Source organism: Lynx rufus, unplaced genomic scaffold (genome assembly GCF_022079265.1).
Source record: "Lynx rufus isolate CCGP_SWC_20201006 ecotype Redwood Valley unplaced genomic scaffold, mLynRuf1.p SCAF_3, whole genome shotgun sequence".
In the NCBI taxonomy this organism is placed as follows: Eukaryota; Metazoa; Chordata; class Mammalia; order Carnivora; family Felidae; genus Lynx; species Lynx rufus.
This window is the reverse complement of record NW_025814845.1, coordinates 128,756,822-128,779,314: the sequence shown is the minus strand read 5'-3', so window position 1 is coordinate 128,779,314 and position 22,493 is coordinate 128,756,822. Positions and strand designations below refer to the sequence as shown.

Genomic DNA, 22,493 nt, shown 5'->3' with positions numbered 1-22,493 from the left:
CCTCATCCAGATGACACCCAGGTATTTGCTGGGGCTCTCTTCACAGGCTAAACTGGGCAAAAATTCACTTCCAAGCTCATGGTTTGGCCAAATTCATTTCCTGACGCTTTAGGTTGAAATTTCAGTTTCTTGCTTGGAGTTATTGTTGGCTCCTAGAGGCTACCTACTTGCCACCTGGGCTTCTCCAACATGGCCACTTACTTGATGACAGCTTTCTTCTTCAAAGACAGAGACAGAGAGAGTTTGCTAGCAAGATGGGGGCTTATACAAGAGTGACACTCCATCACCTTCACCATATTCTATGGGTCAGAAGTAAGTTAAGGATCATGGGGACCATCTTAGGGTCTATCTGCCACATTCTAGGACCCAGGATGAGTCCAAGGGGCCAGTTTTTGTGCACAAGGGAAACTCCAGAACATGGTCTCACCCAACCACAATCTTACCACATGTCTAGAAGAGGCAGAGAAGTGAAATATTTGGTGAGCAGCATCGATGACCTCCACAAACAAGTAAATATACATTATATAGAGCAATATTAAATGCTTAAGTAAATATATATATATGTTTGTATAAATATATAAATACAAATAAATTATTATTTATTTATTACAAACATCAATCAATATTATACACTGACCCTGAAATGCAACCCAGGAGTAACACATGTGATTTTTGCTAAAATTCATTGTCCAAAGCCACAATGGGCAAGGAAGTACAATCTCTGTGTGGACATGGTCAGGAAAGACCTCTCTGATAAGGGAATACTTGGACAAACACCTAAAGGGAGTGAAAGTGTGTTGTGTGCTTATCCAGGGAATGTGTGTTTCAGGTGGAGAGGACGGGCAGTGCAAAGTCTTGGTGGCAGGTGCATTCTCAATGTATTTGAGAGAAGGCTGGAATAAAGTAAGAAAGGGAAGGAGACGAGGTGATGGGCAGTCAGATTATGGAGGATCTTGTGTGTTATGGGGAGCCATGAGTAAGTACTGAGTGGAAGTGTGACATAGTCTGACGCATTGAAAAGACTATTCCTGATCGCTCTGTTAAGGATAAATAGACTATCTCTGTAGTTTATCTTTCAAACTAAGAGGCCCTGTACTTTATAATCCAACATTGGTTAGGTGGAGCAGGCAGTGATCTTTTAAAACTTGGCTCTCTCAGAAGTAACTCTTATTTGGTCTCTAAGATTGGGTCTTTGCACTGTTTTATTTTCTCTTTCAGAACGTATCAATTCTACATTTCATCTTGAATAATTATTGGACAGAAGCTGCCTAGGCAGTCATTCTTAGAGATCTGATCCCATTTGCAAATGGACACCTTTCAATGATGTGCTTTTTAGGATCCCTCAACTTTGGATATTCTACAGACAACACAGATAGTATTTGGTTTTCTCCTTTGGAATCCCAGACTGAAAGAGAATCTTCTATTTGAGCATGAGATTAGGCAGCAGAAAGAAAGAATACAAGACAAAGCACCACGCAGGGCCAATTAGAGCTTCTCTTGGAAATTGACACATTGTCACTTATGCTTACCTTCCGTGGCCAAAACAAGACATTAGGCCAAGTCTGACGATGGGGCAAGGGAGTATTTTTCCACCCACAGAGAGGCGCTGTGCACCACAGAAGAGATAGTGGATATGATCTATGCTGGTCTGTAACTGCAATCAATCTGGTCTGGGATCTCTCAGGAGGTCATCCGCGTAGAGTGAAGCTCACAGCTGAGAATGCGGTTCTCTAGGGAGGGAGAGAAGGCAGTCCAGGGCTCAGTCTTATTGTCATTCATTTCCAGGAAAATAGGGAGGTCAGGAGGGAAATTAGAAGAGGAGGAGTAATGGGGAGCAGAGGAGAGCTTCCAATCAGAGAATTTATAGTAGGAGAGGTTCAAAGAGGAGGGCTGGTCTGTAGGGTGAGATCTTGGAGAAGGGGAGGATCCATCACCTTGATGAGAGATGCCAAAGCCCACTGGGGAGATCTTGGAGTCACTGACTTCCTGGTTCAGGTCACCAGGATATGGCTTAGTGAACCAAGCAAAGAAATAGCTGCGGTTCAGCGTCCATCTTCTGCTGCCATGGCCCTGTGCATCCCACTTTGTTGTGTACAGGTTGTTGTCCAGTCACTCAGGCACTGAACGTGCATGAGTCCCTACCGTGGGCCGAGCACTGCACCAAGTGTTTTGGTGGAATAGGCAGAGACGTGTAATTCAGGAAGGGACACAAGCTGTCAATAGTTACGTCAAACGCAGAAGGCCCAATGGGAAAGATGTCTAAGGGATCAAGGAGCCCTGCCCTCGGCCGTAGGTCCTGCTCAGGAGCTGACGACTGGCAGGAACCAGCCTAGGCTTTTCCCAGCTTGAAGATGCCATGATTGCACCAGTGTGTTAGGCCAGCTTCTCCCACAGGAATGACTAGAGAAAAACAAGCATAAACAAAACAGAAGTTGGTAAGCATCTTACTTTAGCAACAAGGTGGAGTTATTCTCTTAGCAACGAAAGACACATCTGAGTCTTACCAGGTGACTCATGGCTGCTGGCTCAACCTAGGTTTTGTGACACATGAAAGAGCCCGCTGGCCATGTTTTCCCTTTAGAATGACCAGTTTCCTGGGACTATTTTGGTTTTGTCCCTGAAAGTCTCATGTCTTAGGCAACTGCTCATTCCTGGGCCACTGGGGTGGTTGATCACCTGATATCATCCCTTCTAGTGGATTCTGCAATGGACTACAAGGTGCTGGTGTGATCGAAACATGGATTTTAGCATCAGATAGACCCAAGTGCAAATCCTTGTGTGTTCTATGTGACTTCCAAACTGTGTGATCAGAGAACTTACTCATTATTTTAAAATGTAGATAATATTTACCTCATCTGTTTGTTATAAGATTCTCACCACACTTTGCTCCATGTCACTGGCCTCCGTTCTCTTCCTCAAACACATAGAGCCCATTTTCCCACTGTGCACTTCCTGTTCCCTCTGTCTGGAAGCCATACTCTCAGATGGGCTCTTTCTTGTCATTCGGGTCTCTGCTTGCCTGTTACCTCCTCCCGAGGTCTTCCCTGACCACTCACTCAGGAGAACCTCCCGTAACACTCCAGGGGCTCTTTGTCTTATCCCCATTTTATTTCCTTTCTAGTGCTGAACATGATCTGGAATTGTCTTTTTATTTATATGGCTGGTGGCCTTCTAAAATGGCTTTCCCAAATCCCTACGTGCTGGTATTTTTGCCCTTGTGTAATCCTTTCCCCTGAGTGTGGGCAGGACCTAGGGACTTGCTTCTAGCACATGGAAAATGGCAAAGTAATAGGATGTCACCTATGAGATTATGTTCTAAAAAACTGTCATTTTTCTCTCTCTCTGTCTTTCCTTGCTTGTTCTGATGAAGCGAGCTGTGGTGTTGTAAACTGCCCAATGGAGAGGAGCATGTGGCCAAGAATGAAGGCAGCCTGTAGCCAACAACCAGCAAGAAACCACATGAATGAGCTTGGAAGCAAGTGCTCCCTCAGTGAATCCTTAACGTGGCTGCAGGCCTGGCCGACACCTTGATTGTGGCCACGTGAGAAACCCTGAGGCAGAGGTCCCAAGCGAAACCATGCGCTGATTCTTGACCCACAGAAACTGTGACACAAGGACATAAATAAATGTTGTCATGTTAAGTCACTACATTTTGGGTAATTTGTTATGCGGCAATAAATAATACATGGATGTATTGTTTATTTCCTCCTCTGGAAGAACAGCACCATGGCAGAGGGGACCATGCCTCTCTTGTTCACTGTGGTGGCTGCCTAGAGCAAAACCACAGTATCTGGCACATAATAGATGCTTGATTTTATTGAATGAGCAAACCACAAGGTCACAGGATACCTACAGGGCTTGCAAGCACAATGAAATACATATTTGTTGAATAAATGAGTGATTTGGTGATTAAGCACGAGGAGGCTTAGGAAAAGAGACTCTGGGTTGACTTCTATTTGGTTGACTAGCAAGTGCACAGGCCCCTATTGTGGGCTCAGATGTTGGATGAGTTAAGTTAGTAAATGAACAAACTCAGGCAGAGGTTTGGGTTAGCAATAGATCGGAAGTGATAGGTTTGGTGCCTATCAGATACGATCTGTGTGAAATGCCAGTAAAATCTCTAATAGGCACTCAGAAATAAGTCTAGCTTTCCATAGAACAGTAGGTGAGAAAAAAACATTTCACAGAACAGTGTGTGTTTCCCATTGTTTTTAAACCCACGCATACACACAAGTCTGGAAGAAAACATACCAAAATGTTAAGTACTTCTTGGTAGGTGATAGGATTATAATTATTTTTTTTCCTTTTGGTTATCTATATCTTCTACAGACAGAACAAACAATAAAGGTATTTCTACTTAAAAAGCAGAGAAATGATGGATTTAAAAGTCAGTCTCACGTAAGACGTTGAAGATACAGGGGTGAAGGTGATAACCCAGTGAGGAGGGGGGAAGACAGTGGTTGCTGAGGACATAATCCCATGTGATCTTTTTTTTTTTTTTTAATTTTTTTTTCAACGTTTATTTATTTTATTTTTTTTGGCACAGAGAGAGACAGAGCATGAACGGGGGAGGGGCAGAGAGAGAGGGAGACACAGAATCGGAAACAGGCTCCAGGCTCTGAGCCATCAGCCCAGAGCCTGACGCGGGGCTCGAACTCACGGACCGCGAGATCGTGACCTGGCTGAAGTCGGACGCTTAACCGACTGCACCACCCAGGCGCCCCAATCCCATGTGATCTTGAAAGCACAGTTTCTGGTTGGGTAAGAGAACAAACATTTGGTATCGACTGTCATGGCACGGCCACCCTCATGATGCCAAGCTCACTGTGGCCCATCAGACAGCCCTTTTTCCCTGACACATTTCTCAACCTGCCTTTCAAACCCTGCCACCATGCTGACCTGGTCTTTACTTTTCTCACACCTGCATGTTTAATGCCTCTTGCTAGCATCCAGCTCTTCCCCAGCCCCTGGGGGCTGCCTCACATTCCACTGCTGGAGTGACATCCCTCCCACCTTTGTTCCCAACGTCCTCGTCCTCATCGTCCTCATCGTGGCAGCCAGTGTATGAAACCATGGGCTTGAAGACTGCTCCCGCCTTTATCTCATCCCCCAACAGAACCTGATCAGACTCACTTTCCATCAGAGAGCCAACACTTTCCCTCAGTGTAACTATGACCTGTTTTTCCAAGTTCTGCTTCCAATTAATCCAGCAATGACCCCTTTCACGGCTACCCGTGTTTTGGGCATGCTAGTAACTCTGGCAAAGTGTTTTTGAATAGCTGTTCAGTAGTTGACATGTATTTGTGCCCAGTAGTTAAAATTGTATTTTTCTGAAATAAAAGCAGCGTAGGGAGCACACGCTGTGTTTCGGGACTAGGTTTAGGTTCCAAGCAGTCACGTAAATCCCGTTTGCTATGGCGGGTGTCAGCGCCCCTGGTATATGGAAGCCTGGAGGGGTGGGTGCTGGGTACCATAGGGAATGAGCACTGGACTTTGAGCAACTCCCAGGGCACAGCCCAAACGGCAGGGCTCCAAGTGAAACCTCTGTGGCACTCCAGGTCTCTTCTCCAGAAGGAGGCCCGGGCCCTGTTGCCCACCCTGGGGTTTAGAGACCAAAATGTCTCCAATTAGGAGAGAAATAAAGAAACCATCTGCAAGCCCGTACCCTGTTGGTTTAACATTAGCTGTGCTCAGCAATATCTGGCACCGGCCTTTTAGACACGGGGAAGCCCCTATTTCCCCCTGACTGGGACCACATGACCAGCTCCCGCCAATGGGCTGTGAGAAGTGGCCTGGGGGAAGTTGCCCCTCAGAGGAGTGGGTGGAGTCCTCCAAGCACTTTCTTCCAGAATGGAAATGAGGGAGACCTCCTGTGGAATGGCCAAATGATCTGAACCACTTGAGTCACACTAGAGGCCCTTTGCCCTGCAGTGTCACCTGAGTCTGTTTGGGGATCAATTTGTTACTGCACCATGTAACGCAGCCTATCCCAACTAACACCAGATCAGTTCCGAATTTTAACCCATTATTTTGATTTAATGAAATTTTCTTTTTTTGTTTACTTATTTATTTATTTTGGGAGAGAGAAAGTGTGAGCAGGAGAGGGGCAGAGAGAGAGGGAGAGAGAGAGAGAATCCCAAGCAGGCTCCACACTGTCGGCATAGAGACCGATGCGGGGCTCAATCCCATAAACCGTGAGGTTATGACTTGAGCCAAAATCAAGAGTCCAACCCTTAACCAACTGAGCCACCCAGGTGCCCCTTGATTTAATAAAATTTGGTCAATGAAAGCAGGAAGGTAAACAAGTGGATCTAGAGTACAAGAAGGACTTGGGAACGTGGCCTGACCCAGTACTGCTTGCTCCTTTTCTTTTAAAATTGAACTACACACTGAGTGGTCACTTTCCACTCCCTTGTGGCAGCCTCCCCAGCCTGAGGCCACAGTGTTCGATGTTCCTTCAATCATTTTCAGATTTTCAATAAGCTCTATGTCTACAGTGAATGAATACACATCTGATTGGCCAGATGAAGAGACACTGGGCAAATTTTTCATTTCTTTTTAACTTCCAAAGTAAGAGTTTTCCTTTATTAATAATATGTACATTCTACATCCATAAATAATATGTTCTATTTTACGGACATCTTCTCTGGACTCTGGTAGCTGTATTAAATTGCTCAAATATCTAGGTCACACAGAAATGATTATTTTGAAATGTTAATTTGAATTGGCATAAATATTATAGTACAGTATATGTATTTTAACTAAGTTGTATTTTAAAGGTGACTTTTATAATACTTGTCTAGTATTTCAATTAATCGTAATTAGACTGGCTTGCATTTTATACACTGGCTATACAAGTATTTAAAGACATTCTTATGTGCCTTTAATCCTAGCCCGAGTAATTACTACATACCTCATTTTATAGGGTTTTTATTAGGGAATGTTTAGTGAAAGTTTCACTTTGCCTTTGCCTTAAAATTATGTCCTTTTATAGCGTGATGTAAATTTTACTTGGACTTTAGTATTTGTTGTTAACACGCTTACTTTTCCCCATTGTTAAATAAAGTATACTTTCCCTTCATATTTAATTTAAAATTTTGGGGGGAGGGATGGAGACAGGGTAATAGTAGTACATGCTTATAACAGATGATACAAAATAAAATGAAAATCACTCATAATCCACCCACCAGATAGTGCATCATTCCCTCCAATCCATAGCCTGCTGTATACAACTATCATATTCATACTGTATAAAATACCCATATTCATATGCAAGCAACTGTCCATATTCATACTCTACATAACTTTGTATCCTGCTTCTTTTCACTGCATATGTCATTGTCTTACAATTTTTTGGAGGCCTCCCAGAATTTTGTTTTAAATGTTTATTTATTTTGAGAGAGAGCATGTGCTCGTGCACCAGCAGGGAAGGGGCAGAGAGAGAGAGGGAGAGAGAGAATTCCAAACAGGCTCTGAGCTGTTGGCACAGAGCCCAATGTGGGGATTGATCTCACCAAGTGTGAGATCATGACCTGAGCCAAAATCAAGAGTTGGACGCTTGACTGACTGAACCAAGCAGGCGCCCTGAGGCTTCCTAGAATTCTAATATTTGTATGTACTATAATTTAATTTATTTTTTCTTAAGTAGACTCCATGCCCAGTGTGGAGCCCATTGTGGGGCTTGAACTCACAGTCCTGTGATCAAGACCTGAGCTGAGATCAAGAGTCCAACACTTAATTAACCGAATGAACCACCCAAGCACCTGTACTATAAACATTCCTATTGTAGAACATTTATTTTCAATTCATCACTGTTGTAAACATTGATGAATATGCTCACACATCACTTGTGCTAGGCAGAATAATGATTCTTCTGTACCAAAGAAGTCCACATCCTAAGCCCCAGAACCTGTAAAAACACAAAAAGGACTTTGAAGATGGAATAAATTAAGGACCTTGAGATGGGGGGATTATCTGGGTGGGCCCAATCTAATCACATGGGTTCTTAAAATAGGAGAACCTTTCCCAGTTGAGATAATAGAGATGTAACAATGGAAGCAGGGTCAGATGCTACATTGATGGCTTTGAAGATGGAGAAAGGGGACCACGAGCAAAGGAATGTGGGTGGCCTCAAGAAGCCAGAGAAGTCAAAGGGAGAAAGCAAATTCTCCCCCTCGAGCCTCCACATGGGAATAAATATAGTGTCTCCAAAATGATTTTAGCCCAGTGAGACTTGTGTGGGATTTCTGCCCTACAAGACTGTAAAATAATAAATTTGTGTTGTTTTCAGCCGCTAAGTTTGTGGGAATTTTTAATGGCAGCAATAGAAAACTAATACCGGATTTTTGCGCACATCTTTTACTCTTTCCCATAGGAATCGACTCCTAGAAGTCTTTAAAGTCCCTTATATTGCCAATGAATTTATAACATCAGCAATGTGTAAAAGTGCCCCACCTCATTTGCCTCACCAACCCTGAAACTCAATTTCCTGCATATCCTGTTGTTTCGTTGAAATTGATGATAGTAATGATAACCAAATACTAATAGCATCCAATGGAGTGCTTACACTCACTCATTCAATCCTCACAACTCTGTGAGGTATGGTACCATTGCCACCCCCATTTTACAGAAGAGGGAGCGGAGACATGGAGAAGGTAGGAATGTGGTACAGCTGGAGTTAGACCCCAGGAAGTCTGGCCCCAAAGGGCACGCTCTTTAATAAGTGTTCCATTCAAATCGAAGGTCCCAAAGGGAAGGGTCAGTCTTTTTCTACCTCCTTGATTACTCGAGTGATTGTCAAGTTTTCCCCGGTGTTACCGTAATCGTGTGGCAACAGTAGTCAAGAAGAGCTCTAAGCAGAGATTGACATCTAAGAGTTCACTCAGTCTGTAAAGAATCGCGGTAACATTTTCTCCTACCTTTGCTGCTTTGCTGGTGGCCCTTTGCTTCTCTCTCAACCACAGAATAATTGGAATATTCTCTAATAATTAAGACTCACTTCAACTCCCAGATCACTGTAAACCACCCCCTCCCCATTCCTTTACACCCACTACTATAGAATGGATACCACACTAGGTGCTAGAGACAACAGTGGACCGGACAAGAGGGGACAGCTGTATTAGGTCTGATGCCATAACACAGACCCTTACGAGAGTCAGGAGTCCAGGCCTCAATGCCAGCGGGTGAAACAAGGAAGAGGAAGCCACACCCCTTCCATTAGGGGCACAATCCAGAGCAGGCAACCTCGGTTTGCTCACATGCCAGACAGCCACTGCTTTTAGTCTTGGGGCTGAAGGCTCTTCCAAAGTTAAGACGTTTACTTTCTCTTGTGTATAGTAGAATAAAAACTTACTTTGGTTTCTCGCGTTTTCCTGACGTAAAACTGGGGGATCAATGAAAGTAGAAAAATAGATTAGATCGACAATCATCCTGAACAGAATGTGCATCTAATGTCTGTCTCCAGTGCAAGTTTTGAATTTGACTCTGAAGATGCTTTGGGGCTGTTTCATCTTATTTTGTTGTGTGGTTAATACTTAACACAAAACTTACCATTTTCATTTTGGAGCAAGCAGCCCAGCGGCATGGGGTACATTCACACTGCTGTGCGGCAACACACTATCCATCGCCCCAAGTTTCATCTTCTCAAACGAAAGCCGCACACCTTAGGGGCGCCTGGTTGGCTCAGTCGGTTGAGCGTCCGACTTCGGCTGAGGTCATGATCTCGCGGTCCGTGAGTTCGAGCCCCACATCGGGCTCTGTGCTGACAGCTCAGAGCCTGGAGCCTGCTTCAGATTCGGTGTCTCCCTCTCTCTCTGCCCCTCCCCCGTTCATGCTCTGTCTCTGTCTCAAAAATAAACATTAAAAAAAAAATTAAAAAAAAAACAAAACAAAACCAAAAGCTGCACACCTTAAGACGACAACTCCCCCCAGCCCCGGTCCACTTTCTCCGGGAATCTGACTGCTCTGGGTACCTCATGTAGGTAGAATCGTACAGTAATTGTCCTTTCACTGGCTTAGTCCATTTAGCATAAAGTTTTCATGGTACATCCACGCTGTGGCAGCATCAGAATTGCCCTCCTTTTTGAGGCTGCGTATCCCATGGTATGTCTGTACCCTGCTTTGATTATCCATTCATCTGTCAGTGGACACTTAGGTTGTTTTCCTTTCAGCCGTCGTGAATGATGCTGCCAGGAACATGGGTGTGCAAACATTTGCCTAAGTCCCTGCTTTCAATTCTTTGCGGTATATACCTAGACCCTAAATTATGTTAACGTTATTCAACACTGCAGGTGGGAGATCTGCTTTACCCAAATCGGGATTCTAACTTGGCAACCTGAGTAGTTTCTAGCAGCTGTGCATGCCTGGAGGCGTCCCCTACAGAAGGGCAGTGCCTGGTTTACAGTACACTGGTCCTCCTTGTCCCAGGCTCCCGACGACCGCAACAAAGGGAAACTGAAAGCAAACATTGCCAGCACACCTCTCAAAACTCTCTCCCACTGAATTTCCAATAAAGACAAAACGCAATGTAAAAATAAGACACTTTTATTCAAAGTTAAGAATGTTTTCCAGGTTGACACACGTACATAGATAATTCCACCATCTTACGGATTTCTAAAATCACTGACAGGCAGATACGAACCGGTCTGGCAAACACGGGTCAGCCACCTAACTCCCGAGTTTTTGTATTTGCACTAACCTGCTCACTCAGAGGGAAACCACTGGCCGGAATGTCCCTGCTGCTTTTGTTGCCCCCAGACTGGCATGACGGAGGGGAGGGAACGCTCCTGCTACACTGAACGGGCAGAACAGCGCTAGGCTCTCGGCTCCACCCAGCGGCCATGACCGCCAGGACCGGGAAGAGCCACCCCGCACCCCCAGCAGGGTCTGTCCAGGCCCGTGAGCATGCTGCTCAGCGGGGCTTCCCAACCAGCCGTTCTCCACACTGGCTGCACAGTATCGTCAATGGGGAGCCTGAAACAAAATCCAGATGGCCTGAGCCCCGTGAGAATCTCTGGGAAGGCCACCGGATAAAGGTCATCTCCGAAGTTCCCTGGGGGTGGGGGAGGGAGGGTTCCGAAGCTGTGGAGAAACATAGCAGCCCTTTCTTTCTCAACTCTTACCTTCTTGGAAGTCTCTCTTATTCTGATTTCAAACATTAGGCATGTCAGACACACTTCTGAAATTATGAACTTATGCCACATGGATGCTAACGTCTCTAGCAGGGATTTGCAATGGGTTTAAAAAAACAGAGCACCTGGGTTTCATTAAAAAAATTTATTTTCATATAAAAGTGCCAAAATATCCACCAATGTCATAATCTATCTCAGCAACCAGTTTACGCTAGTAATCAAAACACAAGCCTCTTTATTCACATTGTTTAGAAATCAAATCCTTTTCACACATTCCCACAGTAGCTGGAGTCTCTAGATAGTGGGAAGCTTGCGCTCCTATCTGCCGTGGTAGTCCATATGTCCAGGTTCATATAGGCACGAAACGGGTTAAACCCCGGGTAGTACTCCTTGCACATGACAGCCTGGTTTTCCATGTGAGTCGAATGTTCCGTGGTGGGACTGATGGGGCAGCAACTTTCATATACATCACTCTGTGGGGCCCAGATGGAACCAAAAAGTCCAGACATTGGAGACAAGCTTCGGGTGCTTGTGAGGTAGGGCTGAAGTATACATGAGGAGAGAAAAAAAATGTTTTTATTTTTTAAAGATATTTATGTTTGAGAGAGACAGAGGAGCGGAGAGAGGGGGAGACAGGATGCAAAGCGAGCTCTGTGCTGATGGCAGAGAGTCAATGCGGGGCTCGAACTCATGAACTGTGAGATCATGACCTGAGCTGAGGTCAGACGCTTAACCGAGGCTAGGCATCTAGGCCACCCGGTGCCCCAAGAAATTTTTTTTTTTAAAAATAGAAGGCTTGGGGCACCTGGGTGGCTCAGTCAGTTAAGTGTCTGACTTTGGCTAAGATCATGATCTCGTGGTCCATGGGTTCAAGCCCTGTGTCGGGCTCTGTGCTGACAGCTCGGAGCCTGGAGCCTGCTTTGGATTCTGTGTCTGCCTCTCTCTCTGCCCCTCCCCCACTTGCACTGTCTCTCTGTCTCTCTGTCTCTCTCTCTTTCTCTCAAAAATAAATGAACATTACAAAAATTTAAAAACACAAGCCTTAGAAAGGCAATATCAAGGTCGAATGCTTACCAGTGGACACCACAGTGGTAGCACCAAGATACTTGTAAGTTATTAATATTCTCAACCATCTGGGTTGCTTCAACTCCATTTTTCTCAAATGGAGTGATGTGAAATCCTCATCTAACTGGAATAAACTTATTTTCAACCCAAGGAAGGACCCACACAGGTCAAATGCCCTCAATCTATAAGAACTGTCTTGAGGGGCATCTGGGTGGCTCAGTCAGTTAAACGTCTGACTTGGCTCAGGTCATGATCTCAGGGTCCATGAGTTCAAGCCTTACCTCTGAGCTGTCAGCACAGAGCCTGAAGCCTGCTTCAGATTCTGTATACTCCCCCTCTCTCTGTCCCTCCCCCACTTGTGCTCTCACTCTCTAAAAAATAAATAAATGTTAAAAAAGAAAAATTAGTGTCTTGAATGGATGTGAAAGGAAGGTGTGGAACTTTTAGGCTCAGAAGGGTGCTGACAGGCAGGAAGCCCTCAGGACCCAGTCACAGAGGGCTTCCTGGCCCCAATTCAGTTTTATCTACAGACCATCACCCTGACTTCTGTGATCTACAGGAACCAAGCCAGGCTTTGGCTGATCTGAACCTAACTCTGAAATTAAGGGAGACCAGGATTAAAGCAGCACCAGAAGGAACTTGCAACTGCCCCAGGGTCACAGCACTAACCGGAGAATTGAGGAGACTGGCATGTCCCCAGGCAGTCGGCATATTGGGCGGGGGACTCCAGGTAGACTGAGAGTTGTGATCCATAACATCTGTCTGAATTTCGGCAGGACAAGGGAAGCCATTGGGGTAATTCATGTTTTCTACAAAGAATGGGAGACAACAACACAGGTAAACATTTTTATGGCAAGATCTGCATTCTTACTCTTGGGCCAAAAACTTTCAAGGCCTTACTATATTGACAAGTCAAAGACAGGTATAAATACTCACCCCATGTGGACCAGGAGGCCCACTGTCATTCTCAGGGCTAAAACTATTTATCAGATACACTACCTGGGAAGCCCTCAGTGAGGAAGGTCTTCCTCTGGACTTGATGTTCTGTATTTGACAATTTGATGGGAATCTTTCTAATAAACACTACCGCAGATTGGAATCATGTCAAGAGTCTTACTAGTCCTCAACATTTTCCTTTATTACCTGCCATACTAACCTCATGCTTCCGAAACCTATGTATGTTTTTTTCCTATACATAAACAGTTATGGTAAAGTTTAATGTACTAACTAGGTACAGTAAGAAATTAATGACAATAACTAATAAAATAGAAAAATTATAACAAAAGTTAGGTGAATGTGCTCTCTTTTTCTCCTTCCCTCTCAAAAGATCTTACGGTACTGCAGTCACCCTTCTTGTGATGATAGGAGATCATAAAATGCCCATGTAGGGAGATGAGGTGAGGTAAACGACAGATATTGTGACATAGTGTTAGGCTAGTATCGACCTTCTGACAATACGTCAGGGGTCAGGGGGAGGATCATCTGCTTCTGGATGGCGGCTGGCCGAAGGTAACTGAAACAGAAGAAAGCACGGCCGGCTCACAGGGTGCCGCTGTCAAGAACACAAGCCCCACCAGCACAGGAAGAAAGTTACCACAGCACCCCCCAGTGGTTAGCATGGAGCAACGCATACATTACAATCGGGGGAAGTACATCGAATATACTGCTTACACCTTCCCTGAAAAGGCATGAGAAATCATGATCAGACTGTAATGTAGAATCAGAACACTCTGCAGTTTATCTTTTTGCATAGCTCTTATTGTTTACTATTACCGATGCTTGAGCCCAAGCATCTGTAATTTCCCAGAATTTCCCCTCCTAGCTCTGTTCCTTCCTTCTGCAGCACCACCCAGGGGCAGAAGAGTCAGGACTTGCTGAGGAACAAGCCCATAAATGATCGCATTTCACATGGGGCTTGCCTGCCTCAAAAGTTCAGCAAACATCTAAAGCCTCAGCCTCCCAATGGATCATCTACAATCTTAGGTCCACATAAATCCAAATGACCCAGTTCTACCAAATGGGAAGGGCTAAATAGGTTAGAGTTATCTGTAGAAGCCCCCAGACATCCAGGTTGAAAGGGCTTTTCGAGGCCATATAAAACTATACATGGCAGGCATGCACAACTGAACCCACATGAAGCCACTCAGCAGCTTCCTGTAAGGTCGTTCTCCACGGTTGCTCACTGTTAAGGGCACATTCTTAACAAACAAACAAATAACAGCAATAAAAAAACCAAGCTCACGGACGCAGAGAACAGACTGGTGGTTGTCAGAGGCAGGGGTCGGGGCTGGTGGGGAGTGGGGTGTATGTGAAATGGGTGAAGGTTCTTAAGAGGCACAAACTCCCAGTTAGAAGATGAACCAGCCCTGGATAGATAATGTGCTGGCATGGTGAGGATAGCTGACAACACTGTACTGTGTATTTGCAAGTCGCCAGGAGAGACCCCGAAGGTTTTCATCACAAGAGAAAACCTTTGTAACAATGTACAGTGACAGATGGTAACTAGACTTACTGTGGCGATCACTTCCCAATATTTACAAATATGGAATCATGATGTTGTTCACCTGAAACTAATAGAACATTCTACACCAATTATATCAGTTGTTTTCAAAAAGGTACTCTTCTGCAATTAGTGCCTTAGACAGACTTAGACCTTAGACTTCAACCTTAGACAGACTTCCTGCTTTGACTTTCTGAGAGTAAAAGAATGGCACTGGGATTGTTTGAATAGCTTTTACCTTCCGGAAAGGCATTATAATCATTCAGTTCCAATGGACAGTACACACTGGGGAACTGGCCTTCACAAGTCGCGCTCCAATCAATGAAACTGCTACAAAAAACAAGAGGTGTAGTCTCAGAAATAGGATGTCAAAAGATCAAGTAAAGAAAGGAAACCGATTTTATTGCCCAGCATCCTAATCACTGCTAATTCCTCAATTTTGGAAGATAAAAGATGTACTTTCTCAAGTCACAGGATCAAAGACTTACTAACTGAATGCTCATCATCAATGACACAGCCTTGCAGGTTAGACGGTGGAACTAGGAGCACACTTCCTTTATTTGTGAAGTCTAACCGGAGGCAGTCTTTATTTGTGAAGTCTAACCGGAGGCAGGATCCGAGGCCATAGCTTTATGAGCACTCTGGAAGAGTGACCCCATAGCTTTATGAGCACTCTGGAAGAGTGACCGTGCTACCCTGAGGGTCTCAGCAAACACCTGACGGTTGTGTTATAAAATATCCACCTTTGCTCAAAGCAAGGCCAGCACTCACCTTACGTAAATCACAACCACAGAGACTATGATTCATGATAGATACTTCAATCACTGTTACAAACTGGATTCTCATTATAGATAGAAGGAAGTAAATACCACTGTAACAAGCTGAACCAAAAAAGAAAACTTCAAACAGATTCTGTGATTAAACACAGATAGCAACATTTTCTCAAGTTTTCATAATTGAATGCCATTAATATCCAACAGCAAAATTAAAAAACTGCTATAATGTAACTACTTTTCAATTCTCAAGTTATTTGAGCTTTCTTAACACTTTAAACGTGTTCATGATGAACACCATGGAAAAATGGAAATCTTTGCTCTGCTAGGTGGTAGAAATTCTGAGTGATTGTTTTTTCAGACTTGCCTCTCTTAATAGATCCGTCTTTCCAACTTAAAAAGGAAGGTAATTACGTGGTCAACAGCTTTGTTATTTTTATTTCCGTTCATGTTTCTCTCAATCCGTGCTTTGTTATTTTCTGAGACATCACAATGCGACTCCAAAAGGCAGGAAACACCCAGCTAAGGTGCACTGGGGAAGAAGCCTGGCCCCCAGTTGTGTAAGGCCTGCCTAACTGACTGAACTCAAATGCCCATGGCAAGCCCTTAGGCTAAGCAAGGCAAGGACCAGAGGAGAGAGCTGTACCTATTATGCACGGGGGCAGGGCCCTGCATCACACCAGGCATGCTGTTCTCCACGGCACAGTTGTAGCTGCTTGTCACACACATGGGCTGCGTGGGCCATAGGTCTCCAGATGGGTAAAGACCTAAGGAAGAGAACAAGGCCTCTCAGTCTACCTTCTTCCCCCTTGGCCTTCATCCCACCCTCCTTGCAGGACCAGCTCAACTTCCCTTCTCTCCTTCAAGAAAACACTCCCTGAATATCACCCACACCCACACACATGTCGATCACGTCTATCTTCCCCAACCCCTTTCAGGATATACTTTCAAGATATGAAGTAGAAAGATGGCATGTGCTTTAACCTTCACTTCGGACGGTATAGGACTGTCTCCTGACCTGGATTACAAGATCACTGTAATAATTCAACAAGTATTTGAGGGCCTGCTCTCTGTAAGGCCCCATTTTAGATGTCAAGGACACAGCAGTGGACAAGTTTACATTCAAGTGGACAGAGACAAACGAAAAAGGAAGAAGGAGAATATGGCAGGTGGTCTAAGTGCTATGCAGATAAACAGCAATTTTATTTATTTTTAAATGTTTACTTGATTTTGAGAGAGAGCACGAGTGGGGAAGGACAGAGAGAGAGAATCTCAAGCAGGCTCTGTGCTATCAACACAGAGCCTAAAGCAGGGTTCAACCCCACAAACCATGAGATCATGACCTGAGCCAAAATCAAGAGTCAAATGCTTAACCGACTGAGCCACCCAAGGGGCCCCAACAGCAATTTTAAACAGGATAATGAAAGGCCTCACTAAGGGAATATCTGATGGGTGGAAGATGTGAATAAGGTGAGAAACCAAGGGGGATGGGGGAGGCTCCAGGCAGGGGGAATAGCACTTTCTGTAAAGGCTCCTGGTGAGTTCAGAACAGCAAGGATACTGGTGTGGCCAGCAAGGAGAGTAGTGGGGGATGAGGTCACAGAGATGACTGAGAGCCAGAGAGTGCAGAGTTTGTGGGCTCCCCAATTTAAGGATGGGGGCATTTACTTTGGATGGTATGGGGAGCTGTTAGAAGGTTCTGAGCTTAGTGACTACCAGGAGACAAGTCTCTACCAGTTTCTCACATTTCTGTACATCTTGCAGGCAGAGGCCCTGAATGCCTTTATTCTGGACTATCTTCTCAAGGATGTTTGGTAAGCAAAAGCCATGCAACCTATATACAGCCTCCCTCTGGAGCAAAGGGCAGGTATGCTTACTGCCCATTATAAAACATATGGGTTCCCTAAGCTCAGGGTTCCTTCCTGTAACATAACCCAGTATGCACACAGGTATCCGTGTAGGACCCAGGGGAATTGATGCAAACATGGTGATGTTCATGTAGCTGGCTTGGCCTCAGCCCTCTCTCAGCTTTATGTGGAGGAAATGGAGGCTGTCCCTCTGGGGAAATTGTATCTCCCACTCTACTACCTGAAGCAACGTTGCTGGCTCAGTGGGGCCTACAACTCATTGAGGTTCCCCTAAATGCCTGGGTGTGGCTCACTGATGGTCAGACTAAGCTGAAACCGGATAGTGCCCACTGGGCTGCAGCAGCTGTCCGCCCCAGCATCCACTCTGCAGCGTTGAAAATGAATATGGCCCCTCTGGTCAGGCACAGACCCAGGGTGGTTCTCAAAGCCAGCTCTTCTCTTGATAAACTGAGTTGTGCTTTTGCTGACACAAGCTATTGCTAATAGCCTAGCTACTGGTCTGTCACTTGGAAAGCTACTAACTGGCAGATTAAAAGACACTTTGCTTTAGGGATGTGAAATGGGGAAACAAATGTTGGCTTCCAATTAAATCATCTGAGCCACTCAGGTAGGGTATCCTGGGGAAGGTAGCCTGGAATCAAGCTGCACACCCAGACGACCAGGACTGCTGCCTGTCATATCGGATGTGGGAGCACTTCCAGCATCACAAATGCAGAGAGGGAAGAAACCACTTGTTTAGGATGCAGGACTACCACTGCCAGCCAGACTCATCACAGCTGCCTCGAGCTGGGGTGGGCCACATCATACTGAGCATTGCTGTCACCCACTCCTGGCACATGGACCATGCTGGACCCTGAGCCCCGTCTCCAGGCCATTACTGCTGCCTCCCCACTGCTGACACATTTCTGGTTACAGTGCTGCTGTTCATCCAACCAGCCGGCACAGCCACATCACTGCAGCCCCTGAAAGTAACCTGATCAGGACAGCTATCCCGGACCAAAGCCACTCAGCGGTGGGTCGAGAGTCAAGGCATTTGGTGGTCCTTCTACACTCCCTACCACCCACAGACACCTGGGATGGCTGGGCTTGGAACAGCCTCCTCCAGTTCAACCCAAACAGGTTTCTGACCCTACTTCTTCATCTCCCCTGGTCTACATGCTTATGTAAGGCAGTTTGGTACTGACTGGACCTGTGCCCAGAAAGGGATCACTGGCCCTTGGCTGCTTCCTGGGTATGAAACAGGACTAAAGGGGTGTGGGGCAAGTGGGATACAGAGATCTGTTCTGAACATCCACAATTCTGCCCCGACCACTTCTAGACAAGTGACACTTGTTTTTTGCCCTACTAGCAACCCTAGGCTGAGCTGGGGGGTAGACACTCTGGTGTCAGTCCAGCCAATAGGGGGCTGAGTGGGTTCACACTTATTTCTGGTCCAGTCACCTGGATTCTCTTGTTAGACTGAGGGGATCCTGCACCATAAGGATACCAATCATGTGGATGGGTACACTGCTCAGAGTCCCCTACACGGCCCATACAGGCCCAAGTGGGGGAACATATGGATCCCTGTAAGTTTCATAAAAAATGCCTTGACCCAGGGCACCTGGGTGGCTCAGTCGGTTAAGCATCCACCTTTGGCTCGGGTCATGATCCCATAGCTCATGGGTTCAAGCCCCACATTGGGCTCTGTGCTGATAATGAGCAGCTTGCTTGGGATTCTGTCTCTCTCCCTCTGCCCCTCTCTCCCGCTCTCTCTCGCAATAAATAAACATTTAAAAAAATGCCTTGACCCTTCTGGACAAAAGGTGGTACAAGTACGGTTTTGTTGTAAAAAAAAAAAAAAAAAAAAAAGTCACTGTTACAGTTACAGCTCTTGTGATGAGAGACAAGGATTCTATGGTGATGGAGGAGGAAAACCTCAGCACCCGGGGAGGGAGTGCCTTAGGTCTCAGGAGGTGCAGAGCACAGGAGGACGTTCATGATCCCTCTTTTTCAGAAATGCCCTTGGAGTCTTCCTCAGGGAGGAAAATGTCCTGGTACGGCTCTTTCAAACTGTTGTTAGGGCCTTAAATGTGACTGCCGAGTCCGCCAAATTACATCACACAGTTCTGACCTCAACTGGTCACCTTCTCCCTTGACGTTTCCAGGGGATGGACTGGCTCCTGCCCCCTCCGTGCAAAGCACTTGAGCATCTCCGGCTGTCTCCTGCCTTCACTGCCATTATCAGCGTTCAGTCATTTGTGGGATGGATGGATGGACAGATGCCATCAGCTGGTGGCATCCATCAATGGGACAGCCTGGGCTATCTGCATGTAGGCAGAACCTCCACAAAGAAAGACTAGACTCAATTATTCAAAACTGAATTGGGAACCCAAAGGTTTACCGGCCAGTCAGGCCACACTCAAGACACTGCCAACCTGTATTCCCTGAATGACGCAGGTCCCATTGTCAGGGCAGAGGGAGAGGGGGGGAAGCGGGGGCGGGGCAGGGGTAGCAACTGTAAATGACACCTTCTTCCCAGGGCAGTGTGTGTACCCCCAGAACAGTACTTCTCGTGCCAGTCACCAGTAGATCATGTAGCTTTCCTATGACTGTGGAGATCTCTCAGATGAGGATGCTCTTGGTTATTCAGGGAGACATCCCTGAAGGATAACTTGCTGTATGCACATCCTGTAGGCAGTAATCACTACGAGGGAGCCATCCAATCAGCAAAGATGGTATGAGATTTGTTTCCTAACATTAGCTGAAATGATCAAAGACACCACAACACCAGCTTGGCTCTGGAAGGCGTTCAGGTCAGTGCTAACTCAATGGCCAGGGTGTGGGGGACAGACTCACCCAGACATGTTCCTGTAGGTCAAATTGCAGGCTATATCATCATAGTCAAATTAAAAGATGTGGCCCCACCTTCTGTCACAGTAATCGAGAACCACTTAAGGAGTGATGTACGCATGAGAAAAAGGACCAGAAGCCAAGGCTACGCAGCAACAAAGGGTGTGTATATTGTTGTGAGACAATTTTCTATGGGTGTCTCGCTTTTCTGTACTTCCTGCAAGGAGGAAGCTAGCTGCCTATGTTCTGACCTACCTTTCCAAGGATGTTTACTAAGCAAAGCCTCAGGAGAGAAATAAGGTCTCTCTTCGGAGCAAGGGGCAAGCTTCTTTTTTTTTTTTTTTTTTTAATTTTTTTTAATGTTTTTATTTATTTCTGAGACAGAGAGAGACAGAGAATGAATGGGGGAGGGGAAGAGAGAGAAGGAGATACAGAATCCCAAGCAGGCTCCAGGCTCTGAGCTGTCAGCACAGAGCCCGATGCAGGGCTCAAACTCACAAACCGTAAGATCATGACCTGAGCCGAAGTCGGTTGCTCAACCGACTGAGCCACCCAGGTGCCCCAAGGGGCAAGCTTCTTTAATATTCAACAAAATAAATACAGTGTTTCCTGACTATTATAAAACACTTGGGTTCCCTAAGCTCAGGGTTCCTGTCCTGTAACGCACCCAGAGCCCATGCAGGTGGCCACCCGGGCCCACCTGCGTCACCCCCATGGGACTGCAGGCCAGGACCTGCCATAAATACATCCATGTGCATGCCATTCATTGTGCTTAACGTCCTCTGTGTCTGACCCAGAAGTCTCCTGTCTTCTGCCAGTATGTATAAAAATGTGTATATAAATTGGTTAACTTGTAAGTTGGGTAAACTTCTCAGATCCTCCTCAGTTCTGGACAGAGAAAGGCTATGACTTATATTAACATGGTCACTAAGGCTGCATTGTTAAAAACAGATGGTAAGGCACTGATGGATGTTAACCAGACTTACTGTGATCATTCTGCAATATACACACATATCAAATCATTACATTGTACATTGTATAAGTCAATTAAACCTCAATTTAAAAAGAGAAAATTAAAAAGAAATTAGATGGCAAGGTGAGAGCAGATGCAGGGAGATCTGTCAGAAAGTTATCGTGACAGCCCAAGAGAGAAACAATGATGGTCTGGACCAGGGTGATTATGGGGGAGGTGAGGAGAAGCAGTCAGATCCTGGTTGGAAGGCAGAAGACGAACAGAAGACAACAGATCATGTGTGGGCGACAAGAAAAACAAGTCGAGATTTCTGGCCTGAGCAACAAGAAAGACCAAATGGGAAGGCTGTAAGGTGAGCAGGAGTGAGGGAGGCCGAGCACTGGGATACCCGCTGCATCCCCAAGTACAGATGTCATATAGCAGTTGGCTATAAGACAGTGGCGTTCAGGAGAGAGGCCCAGGCTAAAGGTGCAAATGTGGGAGTCATCAGGGTGGAGGGAGCACTTAGGTTTGCAGATGGATGAGACCACCACAGGACTGTGCACAGAGACAGCACAAGGTGGCATGAATTGGAAACCCTAAAACTTAAGGGCCGGAGCAGAACGTCTAAGGTCTGCAATAGGTCACCATGGAGACAGGAGGACTGAGAAGTGTGGGACTTGACGGCACGGAAACCGCTAGGGCCCATGCAGACACTGTCTCGGGGGAGTGGTGGAGCACAGCCAGTTTCAGAGAAGAGGAGGAAAGGAATCTGATAGCAAGCACAGACTACTCTTCTAAGAAGTTCCCCCAAAGAGAGGCACGACGTAGCTAGAGAAGGGGATCGAGAGAGAGGGTTTGGGCTGTTGGTTTTTTAAAGATGGGAAGTATCACAGCTGATGGAATGACCCCCAGAGAAAACCAGCTGATGGCAGAGGGATGGGCAATGCACTGAAACAAGAGCCTTGGGGAGGAGCACCGCACTGATAATTCAACAGGTTGAAACAGGAAGGAGCAAAAGATGTTGTGACTGGTGGTGCATGGAAGGGGCAGTGGGAGCCTTCCGAAGGCCTCCAACTGTCTCTTTCCTTCCCAGGGAAACACCAAGCAATATCAGCTAGGAGGACGAGGCAGAAAGCACTGGAAGTATGAGCACAGAGGAAGGAACAGATAAGGGCCCAGAGAGTCGCAGCCATGGGGTCACGTGAAGCGAGGGCCGTGGACATACAGAGCAGTGGCTGCTGTGTGTGCTTCTGCCCACTGTTCTCCAGCCTCGCTCGCTGGCACTGCAGCCGGCAGAGAAGCCACAGAACCTGGCAGAACCCTGACTGTGGTTTTGCAAGGTGTCTGCAGTGAAAGGAGGTAGCAACGGAGAGA

General features: G+C 45.9%; 1 protein-coding gene across 2 annotated transcripts in view; it reads right to left on the bottom strand.

Moving 5' to 3' along the window:
• Positions 1 to 11,259: 11,259 nt before the first annotated feature.
• TMEM131L (transmembrane 131 like) overlaps positions 11,260 to 22,493 on the bottom strand; it is a 168,992-nt gene continuing 157,758 nt past the window's right edge. The window contains exons 32-35 of one of the 2 annotated variants that reach the window (XM_047091322.1): positions 16,114 to 16,234; positions 14,933 to 15,024; positions 12,864 to 13,003; positions 11,260 to 11,671 (exon numbers count right to left, since the gene is read on the bottom strand). In XM_047091322.1, coding sequence (XP_046947278.1) covers positions 11,396 to 11,671; positions 12,864 to 13,003; positions 14,933 to 15,024; positions 16,114 to 16,234 — 629 coding nt within the window. In that variant the 3' untranslated portion in view covers positions 11,260 to 11,395. The remainder of the gene's footprint in view (positions 11,672 to 12,863; positions 13,004 to 14,932; positions 15,025 to 16,113; positions 16,235 to 22,493) is intronic. The other variant, XM_047091323.1, reaches the window with a different exon arrangement.